The 19,418-nt window shown below is 37.4% G+C and overlaps 1 protein-coding gene across 5 annotated transcripts in view; it reads left to right on the top strand.

Moving 5' to 3' along the window:
- Positions 1-19,418, top strand: part of KLHL5 (kelch like family member 5) — a 73,979-nt gene that overhangs the window by 1,932 nt on the left and 52,629 nt on the right. For 4 of the 5 annotated variants that reach the window (XM_073805162.1, XM_073805160.1, XM_019928334.3 and 1 more), the window contains exon 2: positions 17,985-18,455. The exons of the other annotated variant lie outside the window; for it this stretch is intronic. In XM_073805162.1, coding sequence (XP_073661263.1) covers positions 18,073-18,455 — 383 coding nt within the window. In that variant the 5' untranslated portion in view covers positions 17,985-18,072. The remainder of the gene's footprint in view (positions 1-17,984; positions 18,456-19,418) is intronic. 5 annotated transcript variants of the gene reach the window in all.

Here is a 19,418-nt window from a genome sequence, read left to right on the forward strand (position 1 = left end):
TTTCCCGAACTGTGTTCTTAGGCCTCAGAAATTAGTAGTTTATTTCTTAAAATAAGATTCTGAGCTCAAATAAGTTTGAGATAACTGGGTTAGACAAATTTCAATAGTTTTTTTTCTCAATTTCTTGGCTAATGTTCAAGTTTACTGTCTTAAAGGGGGATGTATTGTGTGACCTTTTCCAAAATTATTTGACTATGGAACACAAATTGAGAACCACTGAACCTGTAGAAATGGGTGGATTGCCTATCCTTCAGGTGATTCTTTTTTTTAAAATTTATTTATTTTTGGCTGCATTGGGTCTTCGTTGCTGCGCCCGGCATTCTCCAGTTGCGGCGAGCGGGGGCTACTCGTTGTGGTGCGCGGGCTTCTCATTGTGGTGGCTTCTCGTTGCGGAACACTGGCTTTAGGTGCGTGAGCTTCAGTTGTTATGGCACATGGGCTCAGTAGTTGTGGCTCGTGAGCTCTAGAGTGCAGGCTCAGTAGTTGTGGCGCACGGGCTTAGTTGCTCCGCTGCATGTGGGATCTTCCCGGACCAGGGTTCGAAGCCCTGTCACCTGCGTTGGCAGGCAGATTCTTAACCACTACGCCCCAGGGAAGCCCCCTTCAGGTGATTCTTCGTGAATATTTCTTACAGCTGAGGTTTGATAAGAATTAGAGCGCAAAGGGTTTGAGGTTAGCCAGTTTATTAAGAGCCAAACTGAAGATAATCTAAAAGTCAGAATTTTTTTTTTTTTGGCTGTGCTGCATATGGGATCTTAGTTCCCTGACCAGGGATCAAACCCTCGACCCCTGTGTTGGACGTGCAGAGTCTTGACCACTGGACCTCCAGGGAAGTCCCTAAAAATCAGAATTTTAAAATACTATATATCAAAGGAAAAGGCTGCTTTTTCCTGGAGTTCTTTTTATAGTTCCTCGTTGTTCTGCAAATTGCCAAATGATCTCGAGAACTTTTTCCTGTTCCGTGCTTCAGGGTACTCAGGGTCTTGAATTAAACTAGGTTTAGGCAAGTAGAACTCCTTAAAGGTTGACTTTTATTATTCTTGGATGTAAATATGTCATTAACATTTACTTTTTATCCTAAACACTGTTGGTACTATTACTATCAAATCCTAGAATTCTGTAGCTGTAAGAGATCTTGGAAAGCATGGTACGTAATGGAAAGGGGTTTGGAGCCAGAAAATCTGGGATTGTGTCACTAATGTGCAGGGTTGTTTCCAGTAAGTTTATGAACCTCTCTGAATCTGTTTCCTTATTTGTAAGATTAGAATGATGACAGCACACAATTCATTCAATAGATGTTGAGAGTCTAGTAGATACTGGGCAGTAGAAAAACAGCTTTAAGGGCACAAATGAAATAATGTATCAGGAATCCTTTACTGTCCAATTTTTTTCTGTTCTTGAGTGTAGATGGCAAGAGTTTGAACAGCAAGGAATATCATCCTATTCCAATATATTTGGTCTCTGAGTTTCAGATAGCAAGTAGTGAGGGGTTGAGAGAATGAGGGATTAGTCCAAAAATTTATTTGACTCCATCCAGTTGTGTTTGGATTTTGAGAGTTTGGATAATGAGTGATACTTCTATAAGAAAGTATTCTATAAATGATGCAGTGCTGTACAAAATGTTACCATTCTGAAGACAATGAGAGGGGTTTGCAGAGTATATCAGGTAGGATAAATAATGATGTGGTAACAAAAGCCCTCACATCTTAGTGGTTTAAAACAACAAAGGTTTGTTGCTCAGTCAGGCTCAGTTAGGGTCAGCAGGAGAGCTCTGTTGCAATAATCATTTAGAGCTCCAGGTTGTCAGAGGCTCCATTTCAACCCCTGCTTCCACATTTGTTAGGGAGGGGAGAAGATGTGATAAATTGCACATTGGCTCTTAAGGCTCTGCATGAAAGTGACACAGTAACTTCTACTGCCATTTCATTGGCCAAACAAGTCATATGACTGCAACCCGACTTCAAGGAGGTGGAGAACTGCAATTCTATCTCGTGCCCAGAAGGAGGAGAACGGGAATAGTCTTAAGAACAACCTAAGCAGACTTTATAGTACCACAAGTTAATACAAAATCTGAATAAATCAGATCCAGATTGTGTTTTTCAGTATTCTATTTAGAGAATAGAAAACAGCATTCCTTTGTGTATATATATATATAATCGTAGAATTATGCTAATGAGAATTTAAAGAACGTATTTTATTAATTGGAACTGAAATGCTTTTGAAAACTCCCAATTAGACAAACTGGCCAAGTGGATTTCATTATTTTTTAATTATATGTCCATTCAATAAACATTTGTTAAATGTGGTGTGTATGAGGCAGGATGTTAGATACCATGAGGATAAAAAGATGAATGGAAAGTTTATACCCCAACAGAAAATAACTGTAATTGAGTTCTCTCTCTTTCCCTTTCTCTTTAAAACAACATTAAAAAAAAAATTAACAGAATCTTTCAATATGATAAAACCTGATTATGTATATATACATTGTTACACTTTGCCTCTAACCATCTTTTTTGGTCTTAGGGATTATTTGGTGACAAGTTATAGAAAATTAGTTAAACTAATTTAAGCAAAAAGAATGTTTTGTTAGAAAAGGGATATAGCTTTATGTCAAAGAATCCAAGGGCAAGAAGTGCAGCTGAGTCTCAGAGGCAACTGGCATCAATAACAGAAAGTTAGGAGCTGGGCTGCTTGCCCCTCTCCAGGTCTATATGATTTCTTGCCAGTGTCTCTCTCTGCACGGATACTTAATTCCTCTTTTTCTCTGTTGACTGGTTTTCTCTATTCTGCTGTTAAATGGGTGTGTTTAACCTAAGAGTTCACACACTTAAAGGAAACTAACTAGAGCCTTTAGCAATTCCAAAAGAACTACTTTTTTTCTAAGTGCCACATCTTGGTTAGTTCTTAAGTTAACCACTATCAGAATTTGAAAATAATAGAGTTGGCCCTAAAATATCAATATAACAAGTTAGGGTAATTGACAACTTTGTAATAAAGGAGGCAGTTCTAATAGCTTAGGATGAAAGAAACCTGTGATGCTGGTGAAAGTTCTACATAATTAACATCAGCTTGCAGATATCCTGGGACAGGCTGATTAGAATAATCAGGATAAGAGGGTAGAACTAGAGCTGACTTGTGGCAACAATATCCCCTCCCCGAACACTGGCAAATGCCATCTCCATTGTAATCCTTTTAGCCATCCCTTCTCCCTCTCCCAAGGTACAGACTACTGAATTGTCTAATTCTTATAAGTCACCTACTTTTGATGCTAATGCAGGGCTCCCTGGTTTCTTCCCATGGTTAATAATGCAGAAGGGAGCACTTAATAGACTGCTTTACGCTGTTCTTTTCTATCCTCCAAATTGGTCTAGACACTCTACTTGGCATTTTACCCTTTAACATGATCGCCATATTTCCCCACCAACTTAACCTATTTTTATTCTTGATAAATTTCCATTCTTTTTCTGTAAACTGTGTACTTAGCTTCTCTAGAAAAGTTCCCTTGGCATTCTTTACCTATGCAATATCTCCTTTAGTTTTGGAAAAACGTCCGTAGCTTCACCTTAGCAGATGGCTGAAGGGATGGACTGTGGAGAGGTAGTATATGTTACCTGGAAGAGGGGATCCCCAGGAACAAATAACAACAGAGGAAGGCGAGTAAAAGCTGTGTAAGAGATCAGGTGGGATTTGACAGGGATACATGTTAGGCTAAAAAAAGAAAGAGGAAGGGGTTGGGTTCAGATTGTAGAACATCTGGAACGTCATTCTAAGACATTCTTATAGTCTTGTTGCTGTGCAAATGAATGGGTCTTCTTGGGTTCAGACTTGTAAAACTACCACAGGCTTGTTTACTCAGAAGGCTATCAAACAGGAACCACAGCTTGCCAGCAAGGCAGCATCACATATTACTCATCAGTGGTTGTAATCCTCACAGCAGGCCACGTAAGCCGTTCATGTAGCCACCTGGGAGACATCTCTCCCCGTGAAAGCTTAGGTGCAAGGAGACAAAGCTCACAACAGGAAGATGCGAGAGCTGAGTTGGCTTAAAATCCTCGTGTCCCACAGGCGACAGTTCTCTCTTACAGGATTCCATAGACTTAGCTTCCAGGGTCCCCACAGGGAATGTGCCAATTACAAAAGCCACCACACTTAGGAAAGTCAAAGCTATGGCTTCTTAAGAGGTATTTATAGTTCATTTATCATTCCTCTGAATCCAGATGCAAATTTACTAATGGGGGATCATTTTTATCATAAGCAATGTTGCCAGGTAACATAGTCGGCATACATACTTCCATCAGATTGCCAGGGGAATAGAGCCAAGAGAGTTAGTTGAAAGTTAGTAGTAGAAGGGAAAAATATTTTTTTTTTTTTTTTTTTGGCGGTACGCGGCCTCTCACTGTTGTGGCCTCTCCCGTTGCGGAGCACAGGCTCCGGACGCGCAGGCTCAGCGGCCATGGCTCACAGGCCTAGCTGCTCTGCGGCATGTGGGATCTTCCCGGACCGGGGCACGAACCTGTGTCCCCTGCATTGGCAGGCGGACTCTCAACCACTGCGCCACCAGGGAAGCCCGGGAAAAATATTTTACCCACACTTGTCATTATCCACAGTGTCTTCCATAGTCCTTTTCATTTGGGAAGTACTCAATAATATTCATTTTGCTTATGTTAATGTAGTGTGTTTTAACTCTTCGTGACAGAAAGTGTGAAATAGAGAGCTTGAGAGAAAGGGAAGACTGGAAAGGTAGGCAAGGACTACTAGGTTGTCAAAAACACTGAATTCCATACTAAAGACCTTGGCTTTTATTTATCTTGTAGGTGATCAGGGAAAAAAAAAGTTTTAAGTAAGAGTGATGTCAAGAATTACACTTTGGAAGGTTAACTTTGGCTATAGTGTGAAGAGCAAATTAGAAGAGATTTAAATTTGAGGCTGTTTGGTTCATTTCTAGTAAATATTTGCCTTTCTTTGGGGAGATATTTCTCTTATAAGCAGAAAGAGGGAATATTCAATTCTGTGCTCTGCAGTTTAGAATTGCTGGACAGCTTCAACATGGTCCACTGGATGGAACCAGTTCATCTTTTAAAATTTATTTGCCATCCCCCCCAACCCCCAACTTGAAGACTGAGAGTTTGGGAGGACTGCTGTGGACTGCCTGAGAACATTAGATTAACACTAAGAAATAATCCTCACCTCCACTGGTCTCCACTGATCGCCATTTTACTCACTAGCATGCCTTAGTTTGCTTTCTGCCAGAGTTAAATTATAGAACAGTCTTTTGGTGGCTTTTTCACTTCTTTTCTTTCTTTCTTTCTTTTCCCCTTTTTTTTTGGTTTGGTTTGGGTTTTTTAGGCCTGGTTGTAGGGCAAGCCAGGGAGTTTCTTTAATAGCTAACTGGTTTAACATTTGTAGTGATTAACCATTTCTAATTATGAGCAGTTGAGAAACCTAGTGCTTCATGTTTTTCTCCTCTCTATTGCTTACATTGCCCTTTTTACCCTTTCCTTACCCAGCTTACACTGTTCTATCTAATATAAAATACAGTTCATAAAATCTGATTGATCCTACAGCAGAGTCAAGTTGATCTGTGATGGGCTCATTATGTTCCAAGAACTCAGGCAATTTTGCTTGATTATATTTGTGTCTAGAGAGTACTGATTGATTACTTTTTTCCATCACCATAAAGCTACAAAGAAGACAAACACTTACTGGATTTGGTTCAGGTCAGTAAAAGACAAAATTATGGTTATACAGATTATTACTTTTTATGGTACATAAGACAGCTATGTGCAGATGCCAAACATAAAGTATCCAGCAGGAATTTAGCAGTGGTTTGCCATCAGATTTATGGTATGATTTTCATCCTTGTGCCGCAGCAAATGCATACTTAAATTCACAAAATCTAAGGAGGTGGTGCTAAGGAAGTCTTTCGTTTTGACCTGTCATCAAGTCAAAGGGCTGTTTTCTTTTTGTTTGTTTGTTTTTTGTTTTTTTTTTGCGGTACGCGGGCCTCTCACTGTTGCGGCCTCTCCCGTTGCGGAGCACAGGCTCCGGACGCGCAGGCTCAGCGGCCATGGCTCACGGGCCTAGCCGCTCCGTGGCATGTGGGATCCCCCCAGACCGAGGCACAAACCTGTGTCCCCTGCATCAGCAGGCGGACTCTCAACCACTGTGCCACCAGGGAAGCCCCAAAGGGCTGTTTTTTAAAGTCAATATTTTGTTATAATCATGCTATGGTCTTCAAAGTATCAATTGTGATAACTTTTATAGATGAGTTGGGGATTAAAAGGCCATATAATATTAGTTTAGCTGATTTTTAAAATGTAACTTGTTCTACTACAAGCTGTTAGTACCAATGGACAATTGAGGGATGAAAAGGTACTTTTGATGTTAATGTGGGTCAGCACTTCACACTATAAGAAATAGTGACAGAAGTTGGGAGGGAGCCAAGTGGGGCAAAATCTGTGAGGCATTTGTACTTGGTGAATAAATGCCATATTGGCACTTAATTGCAATAATGATGAACTTAGTATTTTGTTATATTAGGAGTGATATGGTAAGTACTCTTTTTTTCTTGCTTATTGTCTTTTTGCTTTTAGTTTGGTCAGTCTTACTGATAAAGCATTTAAGTCTGCTCTATGGCTCTCTTCTAGATAGCTAACCTTGATAACCTAGACTTAGCTACACTCTGAGTCTGCTTCCCAATTTGGACAATGAGGGTAAATACCTACTCTACCTTCTAACAAGGTAGCTGTGGGTTGCAAATGAGAATACTTTAAAAGCAAGAAGCAGTGTGATGTACTTGACAGTGTATGGTCTTTAGAGCCAGTCTTGGATTCAAATTGAACCCTGCTACTCACCAGACAGATACATGTAGCCTCACTTCACTTCAAGGTCCTCACGTGTAAGGGGAAAGCGGAATGACCCCTGTTTGCCCAAGTGCCTGTGACAACTGAATGCCCAATTCAATGTAAAGTATTCCGTGTTACCCTGCACATTTGCACACTGAGGAAGTGGTAGCTGGTTTTACAAATTCACGTTCTTACTCAGTTCTTCCACATGCTACTTACTTAGTCCATTTATCTTAAGAGAAAACTGAAGATCGAGGAGGTAAAGTGATTTGTCCAAATTATACAGCTAGCTGGTGAGTAGCTCAATTATTGACTCAAGTTCTTTCTGCTCTACCACTTAGGCTACCACTAATAAGTGACCATGTGGGAAAATGACAGCAACTATCTGTGAACTGACTCATGGTTTTAACCTAACACACTCTTTTCCCTCTGTAAAATGTACTTACTGATCCCAGGGGCCAAGTGATCACTCATGGCTGAGTAGGCTACTCCGCGGCAGACCTGCATGACTCTGTGCCTACCTGTTGAGTTGGGTACTTACCAGAAGTTGGTTATTTTTATTCACAAACCTATTTTTAACAGTTATGCTTGTTATGGTAACTATAAAACGTTGGTAAACATGTAAATTCATGAGAGTGTAAGAAAAAGAGAATTCATTCTTTGAAAATTAAGTTGACTGCTTTGGGACGTCATCTCAATATAAATGAATTATTAACAAATTTGCTATCAAATTTGATGAAGCCTGGATAACTGTAAAAGACTAGGGGGAACATCATCAAAGCCTAAACCAGAGGCTGTTAAAAGTGTTCAAGTCCATGGTCCAGCTAACTGGTCATTAGACTATTAGTGGTTCTCAAGGAAATAAGGAGCCCACACCAGAATGTAAATTAACTACATCATTAAGCACACTGTTTGGTTCAGCTGAGAGTTTTTTTTTGTGGTAAAACTTTCTCCTTGAAGGAAGCAGTGCATTAATTTACATTCTGGCGCAAGTTTTTTATCTCGTGATGGATAGACCATTGGACTAATGGATTCTGTATTCATATTCTTTCAGAAGTGCTTTTAAGTTCTCTCTCCATTTATAGAAGCAATAAGTGGAAATAGTAGATGATGGGTCATTGTGAGCATGGCTTATGCAAGAAAGAGGACCCAAACTCAGTAGGAGGCCCACGTCAAATATGTGGCATTAACCCTATATGAAAAGATTTATGAATGAATGTGCATTTATGTTTAAATTGAAATAAAACCTTTAAGAATATGTAAATATAATTTTTATGCTTACTAACTTTTTCATTTAGTGGACCAGCTATGGGTTTCATCCAACAAGGGGGCTTTTATTATACTTAGAATTCCAGCTTAACTGGAAATATATCTTTGACCTCTGCAGCTATCTTAGCATCCTGTGCTTGCCCCTGTATATTTTTACCATGCTGTATTGCAGTTTTAAGATTGAATGTCAACTCATGTATTGTAAGTGCTTCAAAAGCCGTAGTCCTTTCTGTAATCTTCATAGAGTTTCCAGTCTAGGGAAGAAGGCAGACATTAAGTAAATAATTTCAGTGAGATTATTGAATTATCTGAGCAAGTAGTTTGGAATGCTATGTGACCATATAGCAAGGAGACATAATTTAAAGGTTAAAATTTAGCCCACTCATTTTTTTTCACCTTGATCTCATATAAGTATATATCACAATACTTTTAGGGTACACAAAGAAATAAAATCCTTGTATTAGATGGCTATTACCATGAAATTAGTCTTCAGTTTTCAGTGTATAGGAGAGTTCTCAACTGCTGTTTTCAATCTACCGTATAACTTACAAAGCTAAACTAAATCTCTTAGCTTGTTACAGCTGAATTTAAATTCTATACTTATTTTTAATTTTCATTTACTGTTTAATCAGAAATATTTCCCAAATATTTTTAACAGAGTGAAAGATTTAACATTGTGCTAGAAATTTAATTTTGGATTTCAGAGTGTGTTTCTAAGCTTGTTTTTATTACAAAAGAGATTTTGATGCCATGTGTTTGTAGTAAAAAGTGGAAAGAATGCAAAGATAACCAATGTTAACAGCCCAGGATTCATCTATCCACGCTTTAAGTTTCTGATTTCTTAAATAGATTGTAGATTGATTTTTAACTATAAGCTAAATATGGCTCTAGACTCCATATTCGTAGCTATTTTGTTGCTAAGTAAATAATTAAAGCTAAGTTTGTCTAAAGCTACACTCCATCCCCCTGAAACTGTATCCTTCTTACTTCCTTATTTATGTTAATATTACCATTCTTGCAGCCACCCACATTTGAAAATGCTGTCGTCTTTGACTTCTTCCTGTCCATTTGCCACAGACATTTTATCAGGCCTGTTTTTGTAGTATCTTTAACACCCACCCCCTTTTCAGATCTCATTGCTTCCTGCCACCTCAAAGAGTTTTCTGATTTTCCTACCAATGGCATCTGCCCTCACAAATCCATTCTTCACTTAGCAAGTTAATTTTTTTGAGGTATACCTCAAAATTCTTAACTCAAGAACCTCATCCTCTCTCAAATAAAGGACATACCTACCTCTTGATAATTAGTAAGGGTTTCATTCAAAACCCTCTTCTGCTATATTTTAAGATCTTTCAAGGTCTGTGCCATTAATTTATTCATTTATTCTTTGGTTTAAATTCAGTAAAAGTTTGAATGTCGTGCACTATACAAGTTGTTACAGATATAGTGGCCCCTGACCTGATGGATTTTACTGTCTATTTTCTCATCTTTGAGTTCTTTCTGCTTATAGCAAAATTTGTTGAGTTTATATAAATACAGGATTTTTTTTTCCATTTATAATGTTTGCTTTTAATGAGTTTGGGGAAGAGGTACAGAATATCTGTTTCTGGAATTAAAGTTAAAATTAAATCTCAAATCTTTCCTAACCTGGGTAAATACTTGACTGACATTTTCTGCTGTCATACATTTTTTTGTTTTGCGGTACGCGGGCCTGTCACTGTTGTGGCCTCTCCCATTGTGGAGCACAAGCTCCGGGCACGCAGGCTCAGCAGCCGTGGCTCACGGGCCCAGCCGCTCCGTGGCACGTGGGAACTTCCGGACCGGGGCACGAACCTGTGTCCCCTGCATCAGCAGGCGGACTTTCAACCACTGCGCCACCAGGGAAGCCCTGCTGCCATACATTTTTAAATGTTAGTGGAATTATATCAGTCTTCAAATTTTTAAAATAAGCCAAGTTCTCATAAAAGACCTAATTTGACAGAGCTTTAAAAGTGTCCTGGAATTATCAAACTTTAAAGGGTTCTTTGAAATCATGTGTTGTAACTTATTCTTTTTATAGTTGAGGGGAAAATTGGGGAGGTGAAGTGCTGCTAAGTTAGTACAGTAAAATTAATTCTTGATGTGTTTTATGCAATATGTAGTACACACTTAAAACTATAGGAATAGATTCATTAAAATTGATTACTCATAAAACAAATACTGTTTTCTTAAAAACACTATGTGATGAGAGGTTTGTATAATAATGATTACACATATAAACCAGTTACTAAATGGTTGTAATTTAAATTGTTGAGTGAAGCCATAGCTTTAAAAGCCATACTGTTGAAGTGAGCTCATCTGCAGTGTATCTTAATGACATCTCAGTGTTGCTATTGTCATATTGAGTAATGTCATCTTTTAAATTCACAAACTAACATATGAGAAGTTTTGAAGCAGAAATTGCATGTGGATTCCTTAATTACTTTTAAAATAATGTATTCATAATTGACACTTACCTATTTTAAATACTGTGTGAGCTTTTGTATCTCAAATTTAAGTAAAGCAAAGTTATTAAAACAAGAAAGAGGTACAGAATATAATTTGATAATCAGTTTGAAGAAAGAAATGTCAGTCTGAAAAGATATCTGCTGTTTAGCCAGTAGATTTCAAAGTGATACAAATTTTATGCCTAAAGAATGAAATAGAAAAGAGAAATTCTTTGAGTAATATATTGTGATTTTTTTCTTAAGTTGAAAAAATACTAAAAAGGTTTTGTCACCAGAGGTAAATGTTTTCTAATATTCTTTTAACATTTGGTTCTTAAGTTTATTTTTATTTATTTATTTTTTTTGCGGTACGTGGGCCTCTCATTGTTGTGGCCTCTCCCGTTGCGGAGCACAGGCTCCGGACACGCAGGCTCAGCGGCCATGGCTCACGGGCCTAGCCGCTCCGTGGCATGTGGGATCTTCCCGGACCGGGGCACGAACCCATGTCCCCTGCATCAGCAGGCAGACTCTCAACCACTGCGCCCCCAGGGAAGCCCCTTAAGTTTATTTTATAATTTCAAAAATGTACATAATAAGTATATATCTTTTATTATTGCTCTTATAGTTATTGGATTCATTCATTAGAGAAATATTTATTCAGCACCTGTCTTTCAGGTACTGTTTTAAGTGCTAGGGCTACAGCAGTGAGTCAAACAAAGCTGTACTGCAGCTAACTTTGTGGTGAGGGTAAAGATAATAATAAGGGAATAGCATCTAATATGCTAGGGGATGATGAGTGCTGTGAAAAAAATCAGGAGGGTCAAGGGGATAGAGAATGATGAGGGATCTAATTTATATAGAGTAGCCTGTGCAAACCATTTTGATAATTTAACAATGTAATGCCTTTTAGTATGTATTGCTCTTTCATAAATAATTACCCTAGGAAGGACTTCTCATCAGAAATGCATAAATTTTTGAGTGAAACAATATTATATTGTATAGTAAAAGTTGATGGGACAGAAGAAAAAGTGTTATTTAAATAAATGCTGAATTCCATGCCATGAAAACTTTAATGCTTAAGTTTACTACATATTTTTCATAAAGTATTTGGCCCAAGAATTCAGTTAAAGCTGGGAAATATTTCTGTAAACCCCTTTCTATCAGTGGGTTATAACAAGCTACTTTATGAATAGATCATTTTTTAATGTATTTTGTTAGAGTAAAGATTTTCCCCCAAAATACCCATGCTTAGACAGGCTTAAGCTTAGGTGAAAATTGTTAGAGACCTAGCTATAAAGGATTTTGAGCAAATTCTGTCTTTGAGGAGTATTTTCCAACTTTGCTTACCTAAATTCTCTCCATTTGTCATCATTTCCATTATTCAATATGACATTTAAAATTTTTGTTGCAATAGTGATCTTTTATTTTTTAAGTCTTTTATTTAAATATTCTATTTTAATGGTCATGTTATCCTCATTCTAAGTTCTAATTTGTTTTTTCTTTGATTGAACTTGCTAGGAGGTAAGAGAAGATACCAGCAAATTTTTTTGTGTGTGTGGCGTGTGAGCTCTAGAGCACACGGGCTCAGTGGTCAAGGTGTGCGGGCTTAGTTGCCCCACAGTATGTGGGATCTTAGCTCCCCGACCAGGGATCAAACCCATATCCCCGGCATTAGAAGGTGGATTCTTTTTTTTTTTTTTTTTATACAGCAGTTTCTCATTAGTTATCCATTTTATACATATTAGTGTATATATGTCAATCCCAATCTCCCCATTCATCAGTACCAGCACATTTTTAAAGAGATAGATCTCTAATTCTGTCATTTCATTTCTTAATTCTTTAGTTTCTCCTCTAATCTTTATTATTTCATGACTCCTTTTAGAGGACTTATTTGGTTTTCAACTTGAATAGACTGACTAGTGCATGTCTTTTCTTTCCTTTTTAAATAATCAATGCATTTAGAAAGTCATAAATCTTACAGTAGAGGAAATATCCCACCTACAATGATTATCCAAGCCATCCACTGTGCTTAGGTGCCATTCCTTTTTCTTTTATCAAAGTCTTCACTTTTTTTGCTCCAGTGCTTTCGCCTGCAATCATCAATCTCACCTTCCTGTTGGATCATTCTCATCATTCTAATATGTTCTGTGTTTTTTAAAATCAACAAATAAACAAGCAGGCAAAACAAATCCATTGCCTTGATTCCTCAACTCTTCCAGCTGTAATCTCATTCCACAGCCTCACTATTGAGCAGAATTTTCTGAAGGCGTTGTCTGTACATGCTCTCTCTTATTTCCCATCTTCCGTTACTCTCAACCCACCGCAGTCTGGCTTTGGTCCCCAACCCTTTACTGAAACTGCTCCTATCTGATTTGGCAAAATTTTTATATTGCCAATTCCAGTGGACATTTTTCTTTTCACGTGGTACCTGACCTCTCATTTGACATTGTGACCATGGCTTTTGCGTTGAAACACCTTTATCCCTTGACTTGCCTAACACCATACACTGCTGATTTTCCTCTACTTCATTGGTTGTTCCTTCTTAGTGTCCTTTGCCTTCATCTGTTAGAGTTCCTTGGAGCTTGGATCTGAGCTCCAGGAACATTTATCCAGCTACCTGACATCTCCACCTAGATGTCTCAAAGTTGCCTCTAACTTATCAAGAAATGAACACTAATTTTAAAAATATCAAAGCTAATGAGAAAGTATGATAAAAGGACTGGATATAAGATAAATGTACTTAATACTTTTATTATAATGGCAATAACCATGTGGAAATGCTAGAAAAAATTTATTGCATTTACAACAGTAAAAAAAGAGAAAATAAAAGAACATGATAAAAATTTTAATAAGAAAGGCACAGGACGTATAGTTAAAAGATTTAAAAATCTTATTAATGAGCATAAGATCTGAACAAACTAAAAAACATGCTTGGATGTGAAGCCTTGATATCATAAAATGCCAACCATCTTAAAATTAATACACAAATTTAATGCAATTCCAATTAGAATCTCAATAGGGTTGGATTTTTTTTTAAATATTTATTTATTTATTTGGCTGTGCCAGTCGTGTGCAGGATCTTTTAGTTGCAGCATGTGGGATCAAACCTGGGCCCCCTGCACTGGGAGCATGGAGTTTTAGCCACTGGACCACCAGGGAAGTCCCTAGGGTTGGAGATTTTTGTTGAGAGGATTGGGTAATATTATTTTAAAGTATATATAGAAGAGTACATATTCAAAATTAGTTTAAAATTTATTGTAAAAGACTATATGTGTAGATAGGAACTTGCTTTAACAAATAATAAACATATTGTAACTGTACTGTAATTAAAACACTAATATTGGCATAAAAATAGACAAATGGTGCAACAGAATTAGCATCCTGAACTGTTAAAATTCATAACAAAAATAATACCTCAATTCAGTGGGAAAAGGGTGGTTTATATCAAAATGATGTTGATAATAGAGGGCTCATATTAGAAATATAAAGAATTATAATACTTATTGTTGACTGGTGGGCCTGTGAAAATGAATGAGGATACACTCACTTTACTTTTGAAAATATAAATTTCAGGAAAGTAAACTATCTTTTCAAATTTAAGATGCACATACTTGCAACCCAGCAGTTCCACTCCTGTGAATAAATTCCAGAGACACAAAAGCCTCACAAGGATGTTTATTTCAACATTATCTTAATAGCATAAAACAAAAAAAAACTGAAATCAATTTGCATGCCCACTAGCAAGGAAGTAGTTTAATAAATTGTGTTTTACAATTATGGAATATTATGCAACTATTAAAAAGATCATTATTAGTTTATATTTCCATGTATATAATTTTGGTGGGAAAAGCAAAATGCCAAAAATATGTATACAGTATGATCTCTTTTATAAAACAATAACAAAAACTCCTATATATGTGTATATAAGTTTGGATATGAATTTTATAAACAAAGAGAAAGGTGTGAAAGGCTGTACACCAAGCTGTCAACATTGATTACCAGGAAGAAGGAGGAAGATTGACAAAATAAGTGTCTCAGTGAAAAAAGCATGCAGTATGAGTCCACCAATACAAAAGGTTGGGGTGGTGGTGAGCTTTTGTATATACATGCGTATGTATGTACGTATGCATGTAACCAAACCCATGACTATTACAGCAGTGGTTAAAGGCTGCTACTTGGCCTTTGTCAACCCAAGATCCTAGTATCCCTTTAAAATCAGAAAGCCTATTTCAGTGGCTAATCTCCCATATGCATCTCTAGTCTACTCAGAAGAGCTACTACATTAAAGAGGTATTTATTTAATGTATATCTCACTACCTTGGTGAAGAGGGTCTTTGGCCCCTCTTGGGAGTGGAGGCATGGTTCAACATTTTAACGTTCACATCTTTGGATTTCTTCTCTATATCGGGAAATGTCTTGCATATCAGTGGTCTTTTTTAATAAATTTTTTAAACTTTATTTATTTTTGGCTGCATTGGGTCTTCATTGCTGCACGTGGGCTTTCTCTAGTTGGGGCAAGCAGGGGCTACTCGTCGTTGTGGTACACGGGCTTCTCACTGCAGTGGCTTCTCTTGTTGCGGAGCACAAGCTCTAGGCATGCGGGCTTCAGTAGTTGTGGCACGCAGGCTGTAGAGCGCAGGCTCAGTAGTTGTGGCGCATGGGCTTAGTTGCTCCGCAGCATGTGGGATCTTCCTGGACCAGGGCTCGAACCTGTGTCCCCTGCATTGGCAGGAGGATTCTTACGTACTGCGGTACCAGGGAAGCCCATCTCAGTGGTCTTTAATGAAGTCCACTCTTGTGTTCAGGCTCCAACCAATCAACCAAACAGCAAAACAATTAAAATTAGCTTTTGGAGCTGGCACAGTGTAAATGGACTCTCTGGTAATTGTTCTCATGTTGACAGATTGAATTTGAAATTAGAAATTATATTTATATAAAATTATATATATCAAAATGTATTCTTTATTTGTAATGTTCGTTTAATTATCCTTTTCTCTACCAGAGTATAGCCCTCTTTAAAGAAAGATCTTTGTTATTTATTTTTCTACCTCTTGTGGTGCCTTAAACGTGTAAATGCTTCGTAAATTCTTATTTGCATGAAGACAGTGATGGCAAGATCATTATGAACTACTACAGTGGCATTTCTTCATTGTGTGGGTCTATACCATGCACTGCAAGATGTTTACCATCTCTGGCCCCTGCCCATTCAATGCCCATAGCCCTCTCTTGTCATTCCAACAACTAAAAATCCATGCCCCCTTCTTCCAGAAGCCTTTCTGGGGTGTGGGAGCAGAGAGCTGTTGCTGCCTTTGTTGAGAACCACAAGGCTAGAGTAATTGGAGAAGCCTTTCTAAGGGCAGCAGTATCTGTGCTAAACCTTGAGGGATGAGTGGGATTTCAAAACCAGAGAAATTGGGACACAAACAGCATGTAAAACAGGAAGCACAGTAGACTTTGTCTTAACTGATGAAGCAGTGTGTCCATTTGGAAAATAGTTAGAAACAAAGTTGGATAGGTAGAGTGGAGTTAGAAGGGTGTTGATAAAAGGAGTCTGACAGAGGTGAGAGGAGAGGGAATGGTGTCATTTCATTCTCTAATGCATCCTGCATACTACTGCCAAATTAATTTTCTAAAACATTGCCCCGTTCAACAGTCCACTTAACATTGCCTGCTAGCCTTTACACCTTTGATGTGTGTTCAGGGCATTTTATGTCATCTTATGCATCCAAATTTATCTCTTATTACTCCTTAATATTAATTAGGTATTTCTGGTTGGCTGATCAAACTGATATTCCCCCCTCTTTCTTTGTCAGTGTGCTCACTTCATGCTTTGTTAATATCTTTCTTCCTTTATAAAATCTTTCATCATTCTGGCTGTAAAACTTCTTACTATTCTTAGAAGCCTTCTCCCTAATGAAACTGGCCCATAGCACTCCACACCATCCTGATATCTCCTTTCTCTTTCTTATAGTATTTATGGTTTGTCCTACAGTATTTGGCACAAAATTATATATGGCTTTTCATGCCTATTAGTCTTATTTCTCTGAATAATTTTTATTCTCCTAAAGAGCTGTGTGAGGTTAAGATATACCTCACAATATTTTTGTAAGCCTCCAAAGCAGCTTTTTTTGTCATTTATTTTGTCATTTTGATATAGCACTAGATATTGAGCACCCTGAAAACTCAAACTCTGTTTTTGTAGATGACAAAATGTTAATACTGCAGCATTATAATATTTCTTATACTTAAGTTATCAATTTTGTTGTTTCAGTAACTCGATTTAATTATTTTTGAGGGTAGGAACCAAGATGTATGTATCTGTTCCCCCATAATGCCTATAGAGTGTCTTGCTCACAATAATCATTCAATATTTTAAAATTTGATTGCATTTGATAGATTTTTATTTGCTTTATCAATTCTCCTTAGCTGTAACCATGTTCAGACCATTGCTTTGTTTTGCCAACAACAGAGGGCACCATTGGGGTACTTATACACCCAAGAAATAATCCTATCCCAGTCCTAGGTAGCTTTCTTGAGCCACACTTTCCTTTTCCTAAGTAGTGTCATAGAAATTTGGCTATTGTAGTAATTCAGAGTGGCTCAATCCTAATTATAGAGCAATATGGACTTCAGGTCATTTATTTGAGAAAGAATAAGTACTGTCGTATTTTGATCCTTTGTAGTTTTCAGACTTTTTCTTTCTTTTTAGTCTTCTCAATATTCTTTGCTCAGATGAAGTCTTACCCAGATCTTACTATATTAATGAAACACACTCCTTTCCTGAAGGGAGAAGATAGAAGTGGAGAGCAGTGAATGGGAACCCCACCTTTGTACTCCTCCTTCTTCCTGACCCCGCATCCAAAGAGCCAGCTTGAAAATCACTATAACTCATCTAATTTAAAAAAACTTTAAAACAACCTGTTGTTTTGTGATATCTCATTTAGGAACTTAGTATAAAAATAGAAACATTTTAGTTTTACAGTGATTTTTAAGTACAAAGGAAAATGCTGTGGCATACATTTCTTGTTTCAGCAATAAAAGAGTTAATATACTAAGCAGCAGAGACCGAGACACTGCGACTACGGGATAGTGCTTTCTGTCACTGTCATTTGTGGTTTAAGAAAAGGGGGTGGTGTTCTGCGTTTAAAAGGACTTTAATGAATGCTGTCAGTGTTTGTGAGAGCTAATGGTCAGTAAGGGAAAGGAGAGCAGGGGACAGTGGTCTAGCTGTTTCAGGATAGGTGGATGAGAGTTTGCTCTGATTGAATGGAATGTTCCACCGTGTTTCATCTTTTTTTCATTGTCCTTTGTTCTCTATAATCTGATATATTGGTATAAAAGTAAATGTAGATATATATGTGAATGTGATTTATTTTCCTTTCAATTTGTTTATTGTGTACAACAGGGCATATACTTCTCTTGTCTTGGTTGGATGCACAAATTGTGCAGTGCTTTTTGCCCGTTGCCTAGACGATCACTTGGTTTCTCTGAGGATGTCTGGTTCTCGTAAAGAGTTTGATGTGAAGCAGATTTTGAAAATCAGATGGAGGTGGTTTAGCCATCAAGGATCATCTCCGAATTCTACAGTTGACAGCCAGCAGGGAGAATTTTGGAATCGAGGACAGACTGGAGCAAACGGTGGGAGAAAGTTTTTAGATCCGTGTAGCCTACAATTGCCTTTGGCTTCAATTGGTTACCGAAGGTCCAGCCAACTGGATTTTCAGAATTCACCTTCTTGGCCAATGGCATCCACCTCTGAAGTCCCTGCGTTTGAGTTTACAGCAGAAGATTGTGGCGGTGCACACTGGCTGGATAGACCAGAAGTGGATGATGGCACTAGTGAAGAAGAAAATGAATCTGATTCCAGTTCATGCAGGTTGATTATTTTCTTACTGATAGAAATGGGGTGTGGGTGTATATTCTATATACTGTTTAAAATAATTTAGTATTATTACTTAAAATCTATGATTTTATATATATATATATACACATACCTCTACATATATACACATATGTAATATCTTGGTATGTATATGTGATACTTTTGCTGGAATTTTTTTAAATGTTCTAATATTGATTTTAATTCTGTAAAATTATAAAGACAACAAATAGCTTTCATTTTGAAATATCTTGTGTTCCCTATATAGATCTGGCTCTGCCCTGAAAATAATACATGGTAGCAATTTTATGCATCCTTGCCTTGTATTTTGCTTCATTCGTTTATCTTCTATAGTCATAGCAAAACTATAGAAGACATTTCTATAGTATAAAAATTTTTATGACATTTTAGTTTGCAACAGATTATAGAGTCATTTTTAAATTTTTATGAAAATGAAAGGTTTTATGAGGAGAGGTATATTGTAGTTGCCAATAATTTTTGCACCATTGTAGTTATCAATAATATTTTTCTTATGGTTATTTCTCTTTGTCCTATGTTGCAGCCCTCCAGACTAATTCAGAGAATACAGTAACATGTCTCTTTCTAAGATGACAGCTCTACTAATTCCTGTTGCCTTCACTTCTCTGAAAATTGTGCTATTTAGGGAAATGAAGGACATTCCTTCAGTAGAGTGTAAGGGAACATAGAGGAGCTAGATGTGGTCAGCTGGTGAAAAGGGGGCAAAAAGAGGAGGAAATGAGTTTGAGGAGAGAAAATTAAAAATTGGTAATTTCATAATGACTTTATCCACCTTCACCCGTGGAACCAGGCTTTACCTCTGAAATGAATTTTCTTCTTTATCAGTTTAAACTATCAATACTATAGCATATTATGTAACAAGTTAGGGCCTGAAAGTCATCTTTCTGATTCACCTTCATTCAAAAATATTTAAAGGCTTAT

The sequence above is a fragment of the Tursiops truncatus genome, chromosome 5 (genome assembly GCF_011762595.2).
Source record: "Tursiops truncatus isolate mTurTru1 chromosome 5, mTurTru1.mat.Y, whole genome shotgun sequence".
In the NCBI taxonomy this organism is placed as follows: domain Eukaryota; kingdom Metazoa; phylum Chordata; class Mammalia; order Artiodactyla; family Delphinidae; genus Tursiops; species Tursiops truncatus.